Consider the following 23,474-nt stretch of genomic DNA (forward strand, 5'->3'; position numbering starts at 1 on the left):
TGATATTATGGTTATGTAGTATATTTTCATGACTCCATCATATAATATTCCTCTTAATATAGTGGATATATTTATATATATTTAAAATATGGAAATATGTATGTTATGTTATTTTATTATATTTAAGTAACAACAATGAGATCTTAAAAATAATAAACTTTTTTTAATGTAATTTAATTTAATGCCTTTTTTGTATAAAATGAAAAAATAGCAATTTTTAGAGGAATATTCTTGGCATTTCTTAATTTTTCTCCTAATCAAAATGAATCACAGAGATTAATGACAGTGACAACACATTTCAAACCAGTGCACCTTTGCTGTCATAAAATGTCTTTAACACAGAGAGAACAGAAGAAGTGCAAAGTCATGAAAAGCCATTCTTTACAACTATGATGAAGGCTAAATCTAGTGATCTGTAAATAAAGTTTTTAGTATTTGTCATTATTTGTCAATTTATGTGAGAATGATGATGCAACCACATATAAAAAAAACTCCTTTAAATAGCTTTATTTCAGCTTACAAAACCATTCAAATACAAAACAAAACAAAAAAACTTTTTGAAGGGTCTGAGGATCTTAACACTGATCAAAAAATACTTTAGAAAATGGAGCGATACTGAACCAATATCTCAAGGAGTGCAACAGGACTGGAGTCATGAATCCCTTAAGTTTATTATTTACAAAATGACTATTTTCACTGAATATCAATTAAAAAGAAACTGACACTGTAATAAATATGAACCTGTTTTAATCTTCTTTGCCTTAATGCATTAAAAAAGGCAAAATAAAGAATAAAAGGTGCTGTTTAAAGATGTCTTATAGCCTTTAAATGATCTACTGATCTGGAATTGACTCCCTATATTGAAATTCAAACCTTTGCCTTTATGGGGAAAAAAGCTGAACTCGAATCAAGTTTAAAAATGTAGTCTCTTTTTTAAAAAAAACATACACTTGAGGAGAGGTATATTAGACCACACAAAATACATCACCAATATGTGTAAGTCCTTTAACAAGGCACTCAGCATCTACATGTGCAGAATGTAACAGCTTGAGGATCAGTAACAGCGCAGATGGTTTTGTTTTTTTGTTTTTCTGAATTGAAAATATTTTCTCATATATTAGCCATGCACTTTTTATTAGCACGGCTACATTCCCAGAGAGCAGAGAGTTGGTAGAAGTGTGTTCATCTATCGCCTGGCAAGAGAGCTACAGTTCTTCTCGGGCCTTTTTTGCACGCCATGCCGGGTGCCTGGTCACATGTTCAGCTGCTAGAAGGACTAACCGCATGAACTCCTCTACATCAAAAGTGTAGTTTGTAAACTTAGGATGTTCCCCAAGAGTAGGATGATGACCCTAATACAGGACAAAATATCAGTAATCAATATATAAGTTCTTTATATATACATTACCAGCCAAATTCAGATTTTTCAGGTTTTAAAAAAAATTATCTTCTGCTGACCAAGCCTACATTTATTTGGTCCAAAATACAGCAATAGCAGTAATACTGTGAAATATGTTTACTGCTTAAAATAACTGCTTTCCATTTTACATATATTTTATGTTTTATGTAATTTATTACATTGATCAAAGCTACATTTTCAGCATCATTACTCCAGTCTTCAGGGTCACATGATCTTTCAGAATTCATTCTAATTATGCTGATTTGCTGTTTAAGAAACATTTATTATTTTTATTATAATTATTATAAATATTTAAAACAGTTGAGTACATTTTTAGGATTCTTTGATACAGTATACACACACACACACACATATTATAATTAATAAAAAGTAGATATAATTTTTTTTTTTATATTTAGGAAGTTATGCCACTAGTTTAAAGGTACTAACATGACTTTAACTGAATGTTACTGTATATAGCAATACTGGGATTAACTATATTAAACTGGAGTGAATCCAGGCAGCAGTGTGTGCTCCCCTCACCTTATCCTGGGGGAACACTTTGTCCCTTTTCTGCCAAGTCATGTAATGGACTCCTCTCAGTCGGGCCAGATCACGGTAGCAGCTCTCATCTTGACAGTTGTACCTGTGGAATACAGAAAGAGGGATGTTTTATGTTCCAAACTTAGCAGGCGGTGGCCCACAAAGCCTCCACAGACTTCGTTTGATGGATAACTGTTTAATAAGGCTGTATTTCACTGTCACGCACATACATACACAATCAGTTGCTTCCCTCCTCCGTAACACACATTAAAAAGTACATCGTACAGCACAGAAGCGTGCCTGCATCCGCATGAGTACTGGGTGGATGTGTAACATGGCATGAGTGTCAGACGCACAGATGAACACTGGGGAATATGTCTTAACACGTGCAGATAGGTGTCGTGGAAAAACAGTGCTCTGAAGCGAATCCTGATGTATTCATCTATCAGTAGAGAAACAGAAAGACACTTTTCTAAAGTGCAAGGATGCAACCAAATGTTCACAACTGATGGTTGTCGGGGCGAGGGGGGGGTCCAATGATAAAACTGTAAGAACCAGTCATTGGAAAACCTTCATTGATCGCCCACTTTGCTGTTTCTGCTGTTCTTTGAAGTGTCATTGGGAATAAACGTTTGGCGTCAGTACGTTTTTTTTCTTATTGTTTGGCAAGGACACATTAAATTAATCAAAAGTGATAGTAAATGTTATAATGTTTAAAAACTATTTTCATTTTAAATAAATGCTGTTCTTTTGACCGTTCTATTTACCTGAGAAAAAAAATGCTTCTTGGTTTCCACAAGAATGTACTGTTTTCAACATTAATAATAATATTAAGAAATGTGTCTTTAGCAGCAGAACACCAAATCAGCATATCAGAATGATTTCTGAAGGATCATGTGACACTGAAGACTGAAGTTATGATGCTGATGATATTTACCAACCCAACATTTTTAACAGTAGTGTAAGTATATAAGAAAAATTGTAGCAGGTATAGTAAAATAATGAAGTCCTATAAGGTTGTGCATTATTATTGTTTTCGGTTGCTTTGTCATGATCACAACACCATTTTCTCAATATAATAAAAGTAATAAACTGAATGATCTTGATTTTTTTTTTTTCTTGGTCTAAAGTTAAAAATACGTAAGGTTTATTCATTCCACTGCCTCATGGATAAGCAACTCCATTTTTTCTCTTAGGACTGAAGTCTATCATGCTAATGCTTCTCACATTTGTCATTTATAATGCAAAATAGATGTTTAAGTTTCTATAAATAGTTTCTAACCTCAAAAACCCCAGTTTGGTTGTGTTCAAAGTGTGGCTTCGGAAATGGTATAAAAATTATTTAAACACTGTAAACCAGGGTTGCCAGGTTTTCGCAACAAAACGCACCCAACTTCGAGCACATACTCATTTAGCCTCTCTATAACAACCGAGAGATAGTGAAAGCAACGTTACTTCATCATTTACCTCTGACAAGTGCGTACGAGCTACAAGATTGTAGCAAAACTCAGTGAGAGAGAGAGAAGAGCATATCTAAATTGTTAAAACTATCGAAACTATTGTCCTAAAATGTATATATAACATCCTGAATACATTTTAGCAAAGTTGCAGTTAGCATAAATGTGTGTGTGTGAATGAGAGCAGGGTTGCCAGGTTTTCACAAGAAAACCCATCCAATCTCTACTCAAAACTTGCCCAATGGCGTTTCGAGGGGGGTTGCCCTTTAAAAATCGCATTCCAGGGTCTAAGTATCACGTCAAGGGGTCACTTCAAACCATGGACTTGGCAACACTGCTGTAAACTGTAACTAATAACTGTTTATATGAAAAAAGTGAAGAAGTATTTACATTCCTCATACTGACAGTGGACGGTGTGGCTGTCCACACAGATCATATAGAAAGCAAAGAGATACAAAAGCCACGTACAATTCAAATATGACGGCCCAGTCGGGAAGAAAGAGGAGGTGGGTCAGTCCAGCTCCATGCATCCCAATGAAGATATCAGAGTTGTGTGTGACACGGATCTGCTCCAGAAATGGCATCTCCCTGCGAATACACATCAGCTTTCAATCACGCAAGCACCAGACTCGACCTTCTCCAAAGAAATCGATACATTTAAAACCAACGTAGACTGAATCACGCACTTGTATTTGTAATCCTCCAGCTTGACCTCGAATAAAGGCACAGTCTTCAGGGCATTGATAAGCTGCACACACACACACACATGCATACACACACAGCAGGAATTCAGAGGGTGATTAACGAGACCTCACACTCATGTGGACAGAGGCCAGCTAAATCAAGGCTTTTTACCGAGCAGGGCTTCTCCAGCAAATAAGAGTTTAAATGGGCAGTTACGGAAGCAGAGTGATAAATCAATGATGAGCAAAGCGAGAGAGAGCGCTCACCTCCTGCTGGTTTATTATCCTACGGTACTCAGTGCTTCTTGCCAACAGTGTGACACGGACTTGGCCCTCCTGACAGAGCAGAAAGACATCACAGATTTCATACATATTTCAACACACATTTGTATCTTACTATGAATATATAGGCTATATATATATATATTATAACACCTATAATCCAGTTTCAGATACAGGAATGTATTATTTAAACCTTTAATTAGGAGGGAAAAGAGAAAGCTAATGTGGGGAAAGAAAGAACCGGGCCTTATTGACAAGCACAGACAATTAAAGAATAAGTTGTCCAACACCGCCATCTAGTGGCAGATAGTTTAATCATATCAAGAACTTAAAGTACATCATATAACTAGGCTATAATATATATGACATTAATCTAAACATTACTGCAAATGCACCTACTCAAAGGTTGGTGGCAAAGACTTTTAAATGTATTCCTAAAATAATTAAAATATAATTTAATAATTATTTAAGTTATAACAATTTAAATGCATATTTAAAATGGAATAAAAACAATACATCATGTTATAATTATTTCAATTTATAAGAAGTACAGTTAATCTAATATAATGTACAAGTACAACTTTATTATTTATTTAAAACAATAAGAGTTAAAATCTATTTAATATTTCAATAATAACAAATAATATAAACATGAAATTATAATTTAATAATTTATTTAAATTGACTAAATTAATTTAACATAAGATTAATTAATGTATAAATAATAATATTAATAATAAAAATACATTTTAATTTAATAATTCTTTATTTAAAATGATCAGAAATATGAAATACAACTATAATGCTTTTTTGTGAAGGTGAAATCAATATGTTTATGTCAGGAGGATGAGATGGTTGAGTTTATGAATATAACAATTTCAAAATTAAAACATTAAAGCAGTTCATATAAAGTATAAATTGTGTTTATATATTTTATTATTTCATTCAGAGAGTATGACTGTTTCTCAATGCTACTATGAAAATACAGGGATTAAATCATGATCTGTATTTGTGTGTGTGTGTGTGTGTGTGTGTGTGTGTGTGTGTGTGTGTGTGTTTGTGTGTGTGTGTATGTGTGGATTCATGCATGTTTACCTTTGGTCCATCTTGTGAGACACCAAGTCGATAAAGTACATGCTGGGAAAACGCCTTGAACAGTCCTTCGCTGTGGCAGTCAGAGATCTATCAGATTACACACATATACATATACACACACACACACACACACCTGTCAGTTAAATCTGCTCTTTATGTCATTTGCCCACAGTGGGCAGACGCACACAATCATTAATATGAGGATGATTTGAGCGACAGCACCAGAAGAGTTCAGTCTCACACAAGGCAAATGTTCTATATCACACACACAGCATCCACCGATGTCACACAGAGACGCATTAACAGAGACAAATGACAGCAGGAGAACATGATGAGATAAAGAAATGCTAAATGGGGAAATAGTTAAGAAACTAATGAGAATCGTCTAAGATACGTACAAGAGGAGTGTTGTAGAAAAGGCCATATCGCATTCTTGGAAGGAGTGAGAAAAACACGTCTCTGAAACACACCTGTGAACAACGCACTTTTAAATAAACACAAAAACACTCACATGCTGAGAAAAATGTGAAGTGATATGGAGCAAATGCCATTTACCCTTTTGGAGTCAAAGTTTTTGAGGTGAATGATGTCATAATCTGTAAAAGCCTGCCACGTTTCTCTGAACAGGTCGCCATATCCATAAAAACTCTGATAGACGAAAAAACAAAATAAATGAGAGTTCAAACAGCTGATAAATATGCAGAGATCACAATAATCCCCAGGTGATCAACATGACTCAAGTCCATCAGTTAACATCTTGTGAAGTGAAAAGCTGTGCGTCTGTAAGAAAAAAAATGCATCATTAAGGATCCCATAATCAATAAAAACATTTCCTCCAGTAAAAAGTCCATCCTCTATTGTCCTCTCACATCAAAATCTGCCAACATATTTGCTTAAAATAATTTTGGACTGTTTTCTCATGTGAACGCTGCTTGGTCTGTGCATATTTCTCTCCTAAGTCAGACAAGGAACAGTTTGAAGTAAATAAAATTCTTAACGATGGATTTGTTTATTAAAAACCCACTATTTTTCACTTCACAAGATGATGGACTGGAGTCGTGTGGATTACTTGTTGACGTTTTTATCAGCTGTTTGGACTCTCATTCTGACGGCACCCATCCGCTGCAGAGGATCCATTGGTGAGCAAGTGATGCAATGCTACATTTCTCCAAATCTGTTCTGATGAACAAACAAATTCATCTAAATCTTGGTTGGTCTGTGGATGAGTGCATTTCAGCATATTTACTTTTTGGCTTAATTATTCCTATTTTTGGAATATATTTTTTATTAATTATAATTTTAAATGTTAAATCAATTAGAAATAGAAATAGAAATTTAAAAGAACAACTTTTATTTGAAATATAAATTGTATAAGTGTCTTTACTGTAACTTTTAAACAATTAAATTTCTCTTTATGGAAGGAATCTTTTTTTTTTTTTCTTGAAAAACAAAATAGTAGTAGTAGTATATTTTTCTTTTTAACACCATGTCAGCATCTTAGGCTATTTTCACGGCAAAAAACAAGTAAAACAAATACCAGAAACCAGAAAACAAACAAACAAAATACAAATACCAGAAACAAAAGTTATATTAAACCAGATTTCTTTGAAAAACAAAATCTAACCACCCCCAACCTTCTGAACAGTACTTTATGATAGTTTTAAGAAACCAAATCTCATCTCATTTTTGGGGGGTAATCTCATTTACATTTACATCGGTTCATTCAAAAGTCTCCTTCTTTCTCCACACCTTTCCATTCTTCCTTCTCTTCCTCACCCTTGAAATAACAGCATGTGAACAATAGGCAGGATAAGGTTTTCTCATAAGTCACTTTATTTTCAGCCTACGGTTTCCTTTTTTATCTTTCTCTTTTAGGATCTGCACATCTACTGAAACTGTGGCAGTCGGTTTAAACAACAAACCTTCTGTTACACGGTTTTCTAATCCTGACAAGTAAGAAACATCCGTTTGTATGAAATGCTCTCTGGTTGATTTACTGGAGGACATATTGGAAGCAAACAAAGTTTGCGTGTTTAAGAGAAATGAATACTTACTGTATCCCACATGACAAGGTTTATGTCACGGCTGAAGGAATTGTTGAGGTGCTGAGAGATGTAGAGGTTGACAAAGTCACAGAAATGATGGTACATATTCACTCCTGTAAAAGACAAGCAAAACATGCCTTAGCTTTTGTGAAGAAGAAACAAAAAACTCAGAAATTAAATAAAAAATTCCACAAAAATATCACCTGCATCCAGCTTCATGAAGATGGTTGGTCTGTCGATTATAACATCACAATGGCCATCATCCAGGGGGTGGAAGTCAAGCTCGGAGTATGTCTGCAGTTCAGCAAACCTGAGAGAGAGAAATACAACACATACTTAAAAGTCTGTTTACTCACAAGTTTTATGGGCCACTTTCAAGGCACTTTTTTAGAAGTGGTAGCCAATGATTATGATCTATTATAGAGTTGCATGAACATTCTTCAAAATATATATTTTTGGTGAACAACAAATGATTTTGGGTCAGCAAACGATGGCAAAAAATGATTTTGGGGTAAATATCAGAAATTATTAGCACATATACTCTACATTATTAAAATGTTCGCGGATGGTAATTTTTTCTGTTTTTGAAAGAAGCCTGCTTTGCTCACCAAGACTGCATTTATTTAACCAGGAATACAGCAAAATTGTGAAATATTTTTATAATTTATAAATAACTGTAACTTATATTTGAACATATCTTAAAATGTCATTTATTCTGGTGATGCAAAGCTGCATTTTCAGCATCATTACTCCACTCTTCAGTGTCACATGATCCTTCAGAAATCATTCTAATATGCTGATTTGCTAATCGAGAAAAATGTCTTATCATCATCAATGTTGAAAACATTTGTGCTGCTTAATATTTCTGTGGAAAACCATGGTACATATTTTCAGGATACTTTGATAATAAATAAAATTATTAAAGTATTGAAAAAATCGTACTGACCCCATTTTTCAAAGTTTGTATTAAAATATTATTAGTTTACCTCAACAATGAATTCGATATATATAGTTTATTAATCTTAGTTCGTAAAAGTTTTGTGTAACACAGGTAATGTAAATAATAACACAAAAACAACCATTCACCTTTTTTTTTGATTATGCATATTTTTTGGACATAAGTTATCAAGTTACCAAGACTGAAGAGGACTCTTTTGTGTCCCTTCTGCGGCTAGTGCTTTACTATTAAGGCTGCAGTGACCGCCGATCTCGCCCTGTTCCAGGAAATCCTCTTTATACCTGCAGTGACAGAGGAAGAGAGATGGAGAGAGAGAAAGAAAGAAAGAAAGAAGACAGCTCATTTAGACAGGAAATTCTCACAGTTCTACAAAACAGAAAACAATATCAGTTTTGCATTTTCCTTGAACTCCAACAACCCTAGAGGGGGTCCACTTACCTCTCATGACCTCTGCGGGGACTCCTCAAGTCCAGGTATAGGTTTATGGCCCTGCAGAACCGCATATGACTGGTGCACTTCAGAGAGGAATCACCCTTAAAAAATATTTTTAACTTGTATTTGCATGTTTGTTTCTAGCACTGTTTAGACATGCTGAAGCAGTGATATTTAAAACAGTCCTTGTGTCTTAAGCTCGGTCCTCATTGGCTCAGAAGTCTGGAGGTGGGCCAAGAACTTCAGCTTTGACATTTTAAAGACCGAGCAAATGAGATGAAAAAGAACACGGAGGGAGATGATGTAGGAGAAGGAAACTCACAGGACTCAACGGCTTGCACAAAATCTTCATCTCACTGAGACGTTCCCTCACATAACCAAAATCTGCCTGCTTCCAGAAGACTTCCTGTGCTGCCTGAATAGAGTTTGCCCTAAAGAAAGAAGACAAACACTAGCACTATTTGTAGTAGCAAAAGACTCTCTGTATTGGAAGGAAAGTCCTAAGATCAAGTTTGTTATCAGTCCTTGAAGTGCTTGAGTGACAGTGGATCAATGTTCAAACGTGTTAGCTTGTATTAGTGTTAGATTAGATGGAACACAACAGAGTTTACGGAGCAAAATAAGGAAGTAAGTGTGTAAGACACAGGAGTAAAGAAAGTGAACTTCAACAACAGTTGAGAGAACTACAGCTCAAATGAGGCTTCAAACAGGGAAAGCAGTGATATACCTCCTCGGAAAACATAGAAATATTCAACATGTTTTCTCGTTGGCGATTTTCCATTTCAATGAAGGTGTGAGACAAGTTTTTGAAGATTTATTTTTTTGCAAGAAAATGGTCTACAGTCATACAGTCATTCATGTTGTCCTGACTCAGCATTTATTGTCAAATCAAATCAGGATGCTTCTATCTCATAATGAATCATAATGCATATTCAACATGTGTGTCCATTTAAAGTATCTAATTATGTCCCCTAGATGAGTTTCTAAGTATTTAATGCAAATCATCTTCTTTAAAAGGTCTTTAAAAATAATAGCTCTACACATTACTACACATATACATTTTCTGTTGTTCTTTTAGCACATCAGAATAACTCAAGCATTCTGGTGAAGCACTCAGAGAGTCTAAAGAGCTCTTTAGGAGAGCAAAGCAAATAATAGTTCAATTTCCACCACATTTCTAGATTCTTATACAAACATAACTGGGTAACACTTTGCAATAAAATTTTGAACAAAAACATTAAAATGCAGAACTGTTTTTACAGTGATAATAATAAGAAACGTTGAGCATTAAATCAGCATATTAAATTTATTTCTGAAGGATCATGTGACACTGAAGACTGAAATAGATAATGGCTGCTGAAAATTAAGCTTTGCCATCACAGAAATAAATTACATTTTTTTATATATTCGAATAGAAAACAGTTCTTTTAAATCATAAAAATGTTTCACACTATAACGGTTTTTGCTGTATTTTTTGATCAAATAAATACAAGCATAATAAGCATAAGAGACATCATCTGAGAAATAGTGGATGCTATATCTGCAAATACTGCTTGGTATTCACACCAAAATATCATTTCTGTCATCATTTAGTAACCTCAAGTGATTCCAACCATTTGTCATCCACAAAAGGAGATATTTTGTAGTACAATGTTAATGCTCGACTTTTCAATTACAATAAAAATCAACAGTGATCATTGGCTACAATCTCCAAAAAGTGGCCCATATAAATTCTAATCACTTAAAGCTATTCAATAGCTCTGAGGTTGAGTGAGCAGTAAGTCGTTAGTGAGAAAATATAAAAGTGTTAAAAAAATAAAAACACATATTTGACTTGAATAGGTCAGCAAAGAAAAGCATACCATCCCGAATCAAGATTGGTGCACACAGGATAGCTGAACCTGTGCTCAGGGGAGCAACTCTTTTCATAACCCCAGCAGGCCTTCTTGAGCAGCAGAGCATCCTGTCAGCCAAAAGAGACACACAAAGCTATATATAAACACCTACAATGTATGCACAACACTAAATGTTAGTTAGAAAGTCACACGCAACGGAGGCCAAAACGAACAGCCTCCATTGCCCCGTTTGAAAACTATTATAGTTGATGCAAGACAATGTCCTTGGAAAATATCCCACTGATTTTTAAACCAACTTCACCAGACATTCTATCAGAAACCAGAGAAAATAGCTTACTTTAAAAGGGCAAAGTGGGTCCTCCTTGCAGAGTTTGGCCAGTCGTTGGTGGTTGTGCAGAAAGAAAGGAATATGTTGCTGAGGCAGCGCCAGGCTGCTGTAGTCCAGCTGTGGCGTGTGGCTGCTGTCCTGCTCGCTGTCTGCGGCCGAGACGGTTTTATAAGTGCAGACCAGGCACAGAGCGACCAGCAGCAGCATAGTCCCTCAAGCCACATGGAAAGAACCACACTGGCACTCAGCACCTACAATCAGTTATGAGAAAGGCAGAGAGCGAGAGAGAGACAGAAAGAGAGAGAGAGAGAGAGAGTCAGAGCACAAGAGTGTTTAGAGAAAGAAAACGAACACCAAAGCTCTAGTGTGGGAACCTGCAAATGAACGGATCTTTCTCCATGTGGAACTCCTACCACTGGAAATATTAGTGACCTTTTTCCTTCAATTGTTTAATCAATAAGGCCAGGACTGAGTGAAAATAAGAGGAAAAACCAAGTACACATTCTGCTCATAGCTGATCCACAATGACGGTGGGAATAACAGACATATATAAGTTATGACAGAGCTATTTGATGTGCTGTAAACTTTTTTTTTTATTATGAAATAGTTTTTTTCATAATAGATACATTTTAAACTAGACTTTAAAATAAATTATGGGTAATGTGAAATGTGCCATTTACGTATTTGTCAAACATTATAAATTAATATAGCCTACTGTTAGCAAATTAATAAAAACAAATACTTTATCTTTATAACTGATATTTGGTTTGAATATTTAGTTTGAAGCTATGGTGATTTTTTTTTTTTTTTTTTTTTTGCAAGATAAATATTACTACATTCTTTGTGTTGCCTTGTTATTATGACAAAGTAATTACAGATTACATAATTATTAAAAACCCATGGGGTTTTATGGGGGGTGATGTACACAACAACGGTGTGCAAATGCTTCCAGAGAACTCCAAATGAACCAAATGAGCAATCTTTGCACGAATCACTATAGTAATCAAAGTTTACAATAAAACTCCTGTTATATAATTAACACATTGACATACAGATTCTGACAAGCTTTTGGCAATCATTAAAAGAGATGCCTTGTTAATTATGTTGTACAGTAGTAACAATAGCTGGACTGTATGATTAGCACGCGATGTCGAGCTATTAGATTCGTCATTTGTAAATTCTGTCTAGACAGGGCAGATCAGTCAGATTAACAAAGACGCACTGTTTTCAGATCCCATGCGCTTCATGGAGCAGCTCAATTACAAATCCTGCAGAAGAGTACATGTACTGGATTTAAGACCTCTGAATTTCTGTAAGTTACATACATTGTAAAAGTTGGTGATACCATAAGTTTTTTTCTTGGTCAAAGGAAGCAATCAAACTACAGAGCTGCGATAAGTTAGCCAATTGCACCGATACACAACGATGCCAAAATAACACATAACAAAAATGAAATTGTAAATTAAGTCGGGAACCGGAGCAACCACAAATACTTGACACGTTGCCAGGGTCAGGGGCTATCCCAGCTGTCCCAGTATCAATTATACCAGCTGCCTTTTCTGTCGCAAAACACACATGCCCAAAATATTAAATTAATTTGTTCTGACTTTTAGTAATTCTGAAAAAAATCAGTGAAAAAAGTCAGAGTGCTAGCAAAAAAAGTAATTACATGCTTACCTCCTTGGAGAAACTAAGAAGTGGCAGTGCGTGTATTTAGGGATGCAGTCGCCATACTACCGGAAACTATAAACCGGCATGTGTTAGGAATCACAAGAGGGCGCAAGAGTAGATCCTAAGTTTACACTGTGAGTGGGGAAAAATTACATTCTCGGCGATTGTTGTGTGTAGACGTCCAAGAAAGCGCAGTAATTAATATAATAATAATAAAAATAATAATAATCGTTACAACTAAAAATAAATAGTAAAAAAAAGAAAAAAAGAAACTGGAACACACAGAAGAGCTTTAAAATAATCATAATATATTTGTTACTATAAAAAAAATCTTAGTAATTATTAAACATTAAAAAACACTTAAAAGCTAGAAAAAAAAAATTAAGCAGATTAATCATACTATATTCATTGATATATAACTGCAATAATAAATGAATAATAGTAACAATAACATATTCATTACAATATAAATGTTAAAAAAAAAATCTTAGCAAATATTATACATTAAAAACAAAGATAAAAAGAACTTAAAGCAAAGATTTAAAATAATATATTCATTACTTTGTAGTAAAAAAAATAACATTATTGTTAAACACTAAAAATAATAAAGCTGGAAAACTAATTAAGAGACTAAAACAATAATTGCCATATCATTTTAAATATCTTAGTAATTAATAAACATTAAACCATCAATAAAGCAGGAAAACAAATGGAGTCTGCCCAATACATATCTCTTACTTTATTTACACGTGCGCATAAAACTGACATCACAGTCTTGACTGTAATTTATGATTTACAGAGATCATATCTCAGACAATATGACAGTTAACGATTTTCCTGGATCCCCTCATCCCTCCTCACTAAAACTCAATCAGCGTGAGATTAGATAAAAACAAGTGCAAAACTTGACTGTCTACTAAGGATTTGTGGTACTCCGAAGTAAACTGGAAAGCATATTTACTTGTCTACAATGACAAGAGACAGTCAACAGCAAATCAAATGCTTACCAGTAAGATGCGCAGTCCAGAGGATGAAGATCAGAGGAAAATATAGCCATTCATTCATTCTGATTATAATTCAATCGTGTAAAGTCTGAACTAATAAAGTCTCACTTCATTGTGCAAATTCAAGAGTTATGAAACCAACACACCTGAACAACCATACACGAATAGATAATAATAAAGTTTCTTAAACCAAACATGTTTATTAATTGAAAAAAATATATAATAATGTTAATAATAATATCAAATAAAATTGAACAAACCATGAGAGGAATAACTAAATAACTTAACTATATCACTGATCCTTGAAATATGTTGAATAAACTCTTCTCTCAGAATAAAATACATTTAAATTAATTGGTCCTCTTTTACCAACACTCTTGAAATGTGACGTTCTGTTTACAGTCGGTGTGTGCCAGTCCATTTGCAGAGTCAATTATTTTTGATTTTTTAATAGTTCATCTATTTGTGTTTTGTACATGTTTTTCACATCCTGTAGGTCCAGACGCAGCTCTTCTGCCTCCTCTGCCTTCTCTCCATACATCTGCAGAATTGTGTTGTGCCTCTGTTCTAGATCCTGTGATGAAGACAAACTTCTGATTAGTGTTTAACATACAGAATTAAAAGTCCAATACCTATTAATGTGCTCATGAGCAAACTGCTCATCTAGCAGGCTCTATGAAGGAATGGTGAAATTGTTTAAACAGGAGGGAAAAATCTATACATTTTGTCTATACTTAGTTACAGAGACACTTAATAAGCATGAAAAAAGCATTTAGCAAGGACATATTAAATTGATTAAACTTAAATTGATTTGACTTCTGAAAATTCAATATTTTACAATATTTCAGTTTTTATTGTACTTTTTATCAAATAAATGGAGTCTGGATAAGTATTAAACACAAGTATAATTATTAAACACAAACACAACCTTCAGTTGCACTTTCATTCTAGGGATTTCCTTCACTTTACTCTCCATTTCTTCATTCTGATTGGTCAGTCGCACAAGTTCTTCTGCCATGACAGTGCGGCTTCTCTCTAGACTAGCAATCTCCATCTGGAGGATGACCACAAGAATTGAATACAAATTAGAACATTAATTCCACAACCAGTTATAAACCACAATCTGGTTATAAACATGGAAGATGTAATTGAACATGTGAAAGACCAAGGCATACCTGCAGCTGGGCAATCTCACCCTCTCGGAGTTTGAGCTGAGACTGCAGGCTCTCAATGACACTGGATCCGCCACCCAGTCGAGCCACCTCATATAGGTTAGTCCCACTGATAGACATGGTCATGCTGCTGAAAGAATGGTCGAGAGAATCCTCCTGCTAAAAAAACAACAACCACAGAAGCCAAGAGAGGCGATGACACAATCTGAGATATCTAAGAGGAGAAAAGATTCACTGCATTCAAATAAGTATGGACAGGGGTGAGATGAATATACCTGTGAGAAAAGGGAGGAAGGTAAGCCGGCATGCTCAGCCCCACTGACAGAACTGGAACGGGACAGTGTAGGAGTGGAGGATGCTGGAGCATCAGTCACAGACAGACTTAGAGACTTCCTCTCCTGATGAAACAAAAACAGAGACTAGTTGATTTTACTCTACTCAAAACATTTATCTTGTACCCCTTTTAAAATGGTTAAGTAATTTCTGTGGAAAACACTATTAATTTAGCAGACTCGGAACAGGTCTTTTTGTGCAAAACCTTTTCTTTGAGGGCCTCTTGTGCAAGGTAACATTTCTTCTTCTCCTGCTCCACCTTCATTTTCTCCATTTCAAGTTGGTTGGTGAGAAGCAACTGAAGAGGACCAAATAATACAGACATTAAGAATAAATATGTGTATGTATATTTTCTTATAGTGGTCAAGGTACAAACAATACCTTCTCCTTCTTGGCCTCCTCAGATACTCGAGCATGTTCTCCTTTAAGATTCTCCAGCTCTACACGCTCCCTTCAGACACAGAAATCAGTACTGGTACCTACAATAGCAACTTCTTTTTCAATTTTATACACATCTCCTACCTGCTTAAGTCATCCTCAAATTTTTCCCGTCTCATCCTCTCTGCATCCAGCTGCCCCTGCAGACGTCCCTTCTCTTGCCTCAACAGAGAAGCCTGAGACTCTAAAGATGATATCTGTGCCCGGATGGTTAGCAGCTCCTCTGTAGCTGAACGCTCTTTCTCTATGGAAACAGCCAGCTGGGCTTGGGCATCAGCTGAGAGGAGACATTTGGACAATGTCACATGTGATTTATTGGTTAAAATCATCAGATTTAAGCAAATGACAGAAGCCATTGATAATCAATCAAAATTAGCAAGTCTCACCTAAGCGGTCAGAGATGTTCTTCTCTAGTTTTTCCCATGATGCTGTCTGGGCCCCAAGCGTTGCCTGGAGGTTCTCTATCTGTCGAAGGAGAGGCCGTGTTGCAGATGTAACACTTTGACTTAGTTCCTGATTTCTGGTCTCTGCTTCTTGTAACCTCTGTTGACATACAAAAATACAGCATAACCTTCACTGACACAATCATTCTGAAGGTTTGGGTCAGTAAGATTTTTTTAAATGTTTTTTTAAATAAGTATTTTTTTGCCCAGCAATCAGTACAGAACAGTACTACTATGAAATACTACAATTAAAAATAAGCCATTACTCCAGTCCTCTGTGTCTTTCCGATCAGCTTTCAGATCAACATGCTGATTTAATGAAAGTGAAAGTGACGTGACATTCAGCCAAGTATGGTGACCCATACTCAGAATTTGTGCTCTGCATTTAACCCATCCGAAATGCACACACACAGAGCAGTGAACACACACACACACACTGTGAGCACACACCCGGAGCAGTGGGCAGCCATTTATGCTGCGGCGCCCGGGGAGCAGTTGGGGGTTCAATGCCTTGCTCAAGGGCACCTAAGTCGTGGTATTGAAGGTGGAGAGAGAACTGTACATGCACTCCCCCCACCCACAATTCCTGCCGGCCCGGGACTCGAACTCACAACCTTTCGATTGGGAGTTCGACTCTCTAACCATTAGGCCACGACTTCCCCACAATAATAATGCACAATAATAATACTAATAATGAACACCTTTCACCTTTCACATCTGTCACTTTTGATTAGTTTAATGTGTCGTAGCTAAATAAAAATCTTAATTTCTTTAAAAATAATTGAACAGTAATTTAATTTTATTATTTACATTTTATTTGGTTTTTAGAGAAGAGATAATAGAGAATTTAGATACTAATTTAGAGAAATGTTCTCTCTAAAACAGAGAAACCATTCATTCAACAAACAAGCAACAGATATCAGCATAGCAGTTTGCCTTGAAAAGTCTAGGTTTCTACACAACAGCTGATATGAAATGAATAGTGCAATAATTCCTATAAGCAGGAAGTAAGGTGCTCTAATTACCTGCTGTAACTCACTGATCTCCTCCCTCAGGTAATCTTCCTTCTTGGCCTGCTGCTGCTCAGCTCTCTGTAAAGCCAGCCTCAGATCTGCCACCTCAACATAAAAACAAACAAAGTAAAGATAGGCACAAAGGCTAGCATTTGGAGATTAATCAGCCACTAAAAATAAATAAATGTGCAACTACAGGCAGATGAGTAATTCTAGAAAACAGTACACAAAGCTCCTCGAAACATGTAAACAAACGTTTAAATACAGTTAAAGCACAGGAAAATAAGTTATAATAATAAAAAAGTAATATGATATGATAACATACGGTAAAAGTAAAAAAAATCAAAATAAATGGGCTTACCTGATGAGCCAGTGCCTCTTGTTGCAAGCGGGACTCTTCTTGGGCTTTCTCCAAAGCCAGACTCAGCTCTTCCTTCGCCTGTACCTCTCTGCTCAGAGCTAGCTCCTGGGCTTCACTATCCTTGGTGGCGTTGGCCTTATGCAGCTCCGCAAGCTCTCTAGATAACAGAAAATGAACCAAAAATGAAAAAGCTGAAAAAGATCACCACCCAAATGGCAGTGATAATGGAACAGTGAATAAGTGTGTATTAGCATGAAGTAGAGTGTGTGGTGTTTATTTACTTGTAGGAGCTGTCGAGAGCTGCTTGCAAACTGCGGTTGTTTTCCTGAAGCTCCTCGCTGCTGGTCTGCAGTTTACTCAATTCCTTCTCCTGAAGCTCTACCACAGCATTCAGCTTCTTGATGTTCTCTCTGTGTTGCTTTTCTACTTCCTCCTTACCATCCAAAACCTACAATCAACATTGAACAAACCCCAGCATTCATAAAAAAATGGAATAGTTCATCTAAAATTTTAAATTTGATTCACATTCAGGCCATCCAAGATATAGATGAGTTTGTTTGTTCATAGGAACAGATTTGGAGAAATTTAACATTACATCACTAACGCACCAATGGATTCTTTGCAGTGAATGGGTGCCGTTAGAATCTAAATGATTCCAGTCCAGTAACAGTCAATTAACATCTTGTGAAGCAAAAAGCTTTGTGTTTGTAAAAAAATAAATCCATCATTGAGGTGTTTTAACTTTAAACCGTTGTTCCTGTTGTTTGAACTCTCAATCTGACAGTCAGTACCCATTCACTGCAGAGTATCCACTGACAGGCAAGTGATGTAATGGTACATTTCTCTAAAATGTTCCAATGAAGAAACAAAAATCTATATCTTGGATGACAGGAGGATGAGTAAATTTTATTTTTTTGTGTAAACTAATCATTGAACTCAACACTGAATGCACTTTACTACACTTAACACAGCTCTGAAGACTGTGACCCTGACCTGCTGCAAGTGTTTCAGCTCTTCTTCCTGTTCCTTCAGTTTTTTGGTCTGTTTGGTGATCTGTGCATCACTCTCTCTCTCTTTCACACGCAGTTTCTTTATTATGTTGGAGTGCTGCAACTGCTGCTTGGACAGTTTCTCACCTAATCAAAAGAAACAAGTAAACAAACCCACTCTTAAAAATGACCCAGATTCTGCAAGGATGAAGAAATAAATATTTTTATCTAATCAATGTGAATATTTTCCCACTAAAAACATTAAACAGCCTCAAAGACTCACCTTCTTCAAGCAGCTCTCGGATCTGTTCCTCCTTCTCTCTTATCAGTTCCAAAGTCTCATTTGAATTCAATCTGCTCGCCAGCTCTTCTCTAAGGCCCTTAATTTCCTGTGACCAAGACAAATCATGCATTTCAATACAAAATATGACTGGGGTTTTAAGAATAATATCAATTCTTAACAATAAAACATTTATACCTTTTTGGCGATGTCTCTCTCCTTGCAGGCAAATTGAGCTTTCCTCTCAGCTTCAGCTATACGCTGAGTGAACTCATCTTTTAAAGACTGTACAGTTAAACTTTCTTCCTTCAAGCTGATCATCTCACTGTGAAACACAAGTACAGTTGACTAATTCAATAGGCATATAAGAAAGAAGAATCTAAAGCACTATTGCGTGAATATTCAGTGCAGTGAAACGTCTTTAATAGAAAGAAATGAACACCATAAACATGCCAGACTACACAGAATCTGTACAATACTAAGTTATTTACATGCTGAAGGTGTGGAAGGTTTTTATTAGCTAATCTTTTTATCTGCAAACAGTATGTGAATACAGCATCCAGTTTTCCTCAAGCTGTGTAAATATTGTTGCCGTCTCCACCTGTTTGTATGGCCTAGTTAGTTATTACAGCCATTTGTCATTCAAGAAAACACAGCAGCAGATGATTTTCTGGAACACAGGATCCTTAACTCACTCTTTGAGATTGTCACACTCCTCCTCCAGTCTGGCCTTGTCTTTACTGACCACAAGCAACTGTGATTCTCTCTTCTCCAGTCGACTAGAGAGCTCCTCGATAATCTGGTGAGATAAGAAAAAAAATAACAAAATTAATTTCATGACACATACAAATAACATGAATAAGAATGGGGTCAATAGGATTTTTTTTTATTAAGTGACAAAAAATTAAACTGATAAAATATATATTACCGGTATATATATCAATTTACTAAAGGTCTAAATAAATGTTGTTCTTTACAAGAATACTGAAAAATAATGTATCAAAATGTTTACAGATTTTCCACAAAGATATTAAGGAGCTGTGAACTGTTTTCAAAATTGATAAGAAGATGATGACGGAATGTTTATTGAGCACCATGTGAGTATATAAAAAAAAAGCCTGGAGAGATATTAAATAATTTTTAAATATGCTTTTTGCTCAAATAAATGCAGTGAGCACTGGAAGAGACTTCTTACCAACCTCCATTTTCGAACAGTAGGGCATATCTAGTAATTACATAATATTATATTCCTTATCTTTTATATAAATATTTACGAAAAAGGCCAACCTTTTGGTGCTCAGAGATCTGACAGGGTGAATCTCCTTGTTTCTCCTCAGTACTCTGTGATATTACGGTTTCATTCATATCAGATTTTTGGCTAGTCAATGTGAGGTCAAGTTCGGTTCCCTGGACCTGCAGCTCATCTGTCTGCTCACAGTTCACTGGCGTTGCACTGCGGCCACTTTCCTCCATCTCATTATCATCCAGCAACTGGTCATTTACTGACTCAGTCATAACCTCCTCTTCCTTCTGACTGGTCTGTGGTGCTGACTGAGCAGAAGGGGGCAAATGTCCGGCCGTGATGGAAGCTAAGGTGTGGTTACCCGGGATCTCATCATCAGAATTCACTTCGCTGACACTACGGCTGTCCAACGACTGCATGCTAAACGAGTCTATCCGCTCAAAGGCATCAGACGATGAGCCGCTGCTTTCAGTGAGTTTTGGGTATTCATCCAAACGAGGGAAGTCGGCGCACGTTGAAGCAGAGAGCAGTTGGAAAGAGCCCTGCATTAGGTGGAGTCCAGCTTTAGCCTCTGCAGTCTCCTGTCTGGAGCTGGCCGAGCTCTCGCTTAGCACACTCTCATGGTCCAAAACCTCTATGTCGCTGGTAGTGGAAGTACCAGAAGAGAAGGCACTAACAGGGGGAGACGGGGTGTTACTTTGTCTGTCCTCTGTTTTAGCGTCTTTGGATTCTAAGATGATTTCTTTAGGAGGGACAGGCAAGGTTTTCACTGAATTTTTGGTCTCTGTGGTCAAAGCTGCTTCAAACACTCCAGCAGATTCAACCTCAGTAGATGATAGAGGTACATTTGTGAGTGTGACATCTGAAGGTAAAACTAATCCATCTGTCTCAGTCTGGTCTTTGCCGATCTTCTGTTCAGCAGCTTGCTCTGGTGCAACAAACACAACAGGAACAACCAGTTCTGGTTGTGACTGCTCATCTGCCGAGAATGAATTTTGCTCCAAAAGCTCTGTCTCATTTGGCTTTATCTCAATAGTTTCCAGGCTGCTGCGTTTACTGAGTTCTGTCTGACCCTGCGCATCACTGACTTCCAGCTCTTTCTCCTTGTCTGCTTTTTCCCGTAGTCTGCGGTTCGACTTGGCCGGTGGCACAGACACCACTTTATTGTTGCTTACAGATTGTATTTCTCCATGGGGCAGAAAGGCACTGAAGAAATCCTCAGATTCGTCAACCACTGTCCGTGTGACAGGCTTAGTAATGGCCTCGGATGATGGAGGGACAGATTTGGTATGTTCCTCAGAGGGCGAGTTCCACTGGTTCATACCCCATCCTGTTGATACTGGCTTGCCTGGTGGATCTGGAAAAAAAAAAGTCACTCAAAAGTTGTCAAATTCATTTATACAATAAAGTTTTTGTCGAAGCACATTCATAGTACTAAACATGAAAATAACACTGTTCATGTGTTGCAGAATGCAATACTTATGAAACATATTCACTGTCAGCTATAAAGCAGCTGTACAGAAGGCAACAGTGGCATTATTCAGCTCAATTCAGTTCAATGATAACTAAATAAATCAAGCATAAACCTACTGAATCAAACTTATCTATTTCATAAACATAAACAAAATCTAAAAGAAGCAAACAAATCCAACATTCAGAAAGACAATACATTAAAATGAGAAACTCTTTTGTATTCTTTAGTGGCTGTTTGTGGCATCCGGTTTCATCTTCGAAGCTTATTTGTAAGGTGCTTGTTTTTAAGTAGCTTCACTTTACTATAAGGAAATATTATGTAATTGATGACCATAAGGCATTAATATATAACTATAAGATATATAACTATAACCACAAATGATGTGGTTAGTCATGTATTTAGTTATGCTGAGCAGACACAATTATCTTGTTAAGCAATGATTATAGCTCGCGGATGTAATGATTACAATAAAACTTTAAGGGTCATATTTGAAAGTTTGTACATTGCAAAAGAAAAACTTTCTTTTAAGAAGTTTCATGTTTACTTTGGTCTCTGATTCTGTGATTTTCAAGTTATGTGAGCTATCTGACGGAATATGAATCACGAAAAATGTATGTAGTCAACTGAAAATGTGTGTATGTGTACATTTGGGGACACATACATCATCATTATATCACTAATATTATGCCGAAGCCCAGTAAGCATCCCTGATGATGTCACCCTGCACTGTCAGTAACTTGTCTGTCTTCTTTCCGCGTCAAGTTAAACCATTTAAAACTAAACTTACCAGTACAGGTCTGTTCGGTCGAGTCCCCCCACTGGTCTTCTTCTTTGATGTCCAGAACTCTGTCTATGGATTTCTGAGCAGTTGTCAGCGCTTGTTTAGCAAAACTCGACAGATGTGACGCGTTAAACCAACTCATATTGCTTGACTTTCAGCTGGTTGCGTGACAGCTCAGTGAACGTCTACATAAAACCCAAAAATACCAAAAGCATCCCAAATAAGAGCAGGTTTATTCCACACTATGAGCCGAAGCAAGTGGGTTGTGTTTGTATGTTAGGCCGTTGTCCACATTAGCTTGGCGGCTAATTCTGCTCGCAAAACAACTGACAATTTGCTGGCAGTTGTCATAATCCAACCCTAAAATGAAATTCGATTATATAAATAAACAGACGACGTACTGGGCGACATTTTATTTGCCTTCGCGTTACTCGGCTTCTAAACTGGACTTCTACGCATTGTTTGTTTAGGTTTCCTCAGGCAGCGCGAGAACTACTTCCCATCCACGTAGCATCAACAAAGCTGTATCAACCTTTCCTGTACGTGACGTCAGGGCTGCGTCACAAGTGTCTACAGTACAATTTATTTGTATAATTATATCTTACACTAAAAGCCATAAAGTTATATACTACTGATACCTGTGAATTATTTTTATTTTCAAGAAAAATAAACGACCAAAGTGTCACTTTTCATTTGAAACCTCTGGAACATCGTAATTTTACTAAAATATGAGATGACCAAATAAAAGCAAACTCGAACGCAAATCTATTTCCTTTTTTTTTGTAAGTGCATGCAGCCACGACTTCTGTGTCATCCTCTGGTCAGATTTGAACAGGCGTTTATTTCTTTTGAAAGGGGGACACCATGCGCTCTCAAGGTCCAATCCACAAATGTTAGATTGTACTAAAAACGTAGCCTAGAAATCTAGACGCACCCTAGCGGCAGCAAAATGTATTTCGCAGCCTAGAGTACAAACATCTTGATGCAAGTCTGGCTGGCCAGGCTACTAAAAACGTTTAACAAATACACATTTTATGGTTAATGGTTAACTGAAATGAATTGAATATGTATAAAATAGGATATTTTCCTGAAATTAATATGAATCTAAATTAGTATTTTACTTAAATATGAACTGAAGTTATTGCACTGTCGTATGATAGTTTAAAAAAATATAATAGGAGACTAAATATACCA

General features: G+C 36.3%; 2 protein-coding genes across 2 annotated transcripts; both read right to left on the reverse strand.

Moving 5' to 3' along the window:
• Positions 1–494: 494 nt before the first annotated feature.
• Positions 495–12,832, reverse strand: eogt (EGF domain-specific O-linked N-acetylglucosamine (GlcNAc) transferase). Its single transcript, XM_059537870.1, has 16 exons — positions 12,756–12,832; positions 11,088–11,329; positions 10,757–10,857; positions 9,217–9,325; positions 8,901–8,995; positions 8,639–8,743; positions 7,708–7,814; positions 7,514–7,617; positions 6,015–6,107; positions 5,858–5,929; positions 5,460–5,546; positions 4,350–4,418; positions 4,086–4,147; positions 3,868–3,987; positions 1,943–2,045; positions 495–1,352 (listed from the first exon to the last, which is right to left on the reverse strand). Exons 2-16 carry the CDS (start codon positions 11,283–11,285, stop codon positions 1,206–1,208), a joined length of 1,572 nt encoding a protein of 523 aa, XP_059393853.1. The 5' UTR covers positions 11,286–11,329; positions 12,756–12,832; the 3' UTR covers positions 495–1,205.
• Positions 12,833–13,473: 641 nt separating this feature from the next.
• On the reverse strand, positions 13,474–22,815 carry tmf1 (TATA element modulatory factor 1). Its single transcript, XM_059537122.1, has 17 exons — positions 22,287–22,815; positions 20,070–21,382; positions 19,478–19,581; positions 18,981–19,107; positions 18,786–18,891; positions 18,507–18,649; positions 17,795–17,961; positions 17,514–17,670; positions 17,165–17,257; positions 16,083–16,239; positions 15,781–15,973; positions 15,640–15,709; positions 15,464–15,556; positions 15,201–15,323; positions 14,929–15,084; positions 14,682–14,807; positions 13,474–14,327 (listed from the first exon to the last, which is right to left on the reverse strand). The coding sequence occupies exons 1-17, from the start codon at positions 22,420–22,422 to the stop codon at positions 14,187–14,189; spliced, it is 3,405 nt and encodes a 1,134-aa protein (XP_059393105.1). The 5' UTR covers positions 22,423–22,815; the 3' UTR covers positions 13,474–14,186.
• Positions 22,816–23,474: the final 659 nt, after the last annotated feature.

The sequence above is a fragment of the Carassius carassius genome, chromosome 44, assembly GCF_963082965.1.
Source record: "Carassius carassius chromosome 44, fCarCar2.1, whole genome shotgun sequence".
NCBI lineage: Eukaryota > Metazoa > Chordata > Actinopteri > Cypriniformes > Cyprinidae > Carassius > Carassius carassius.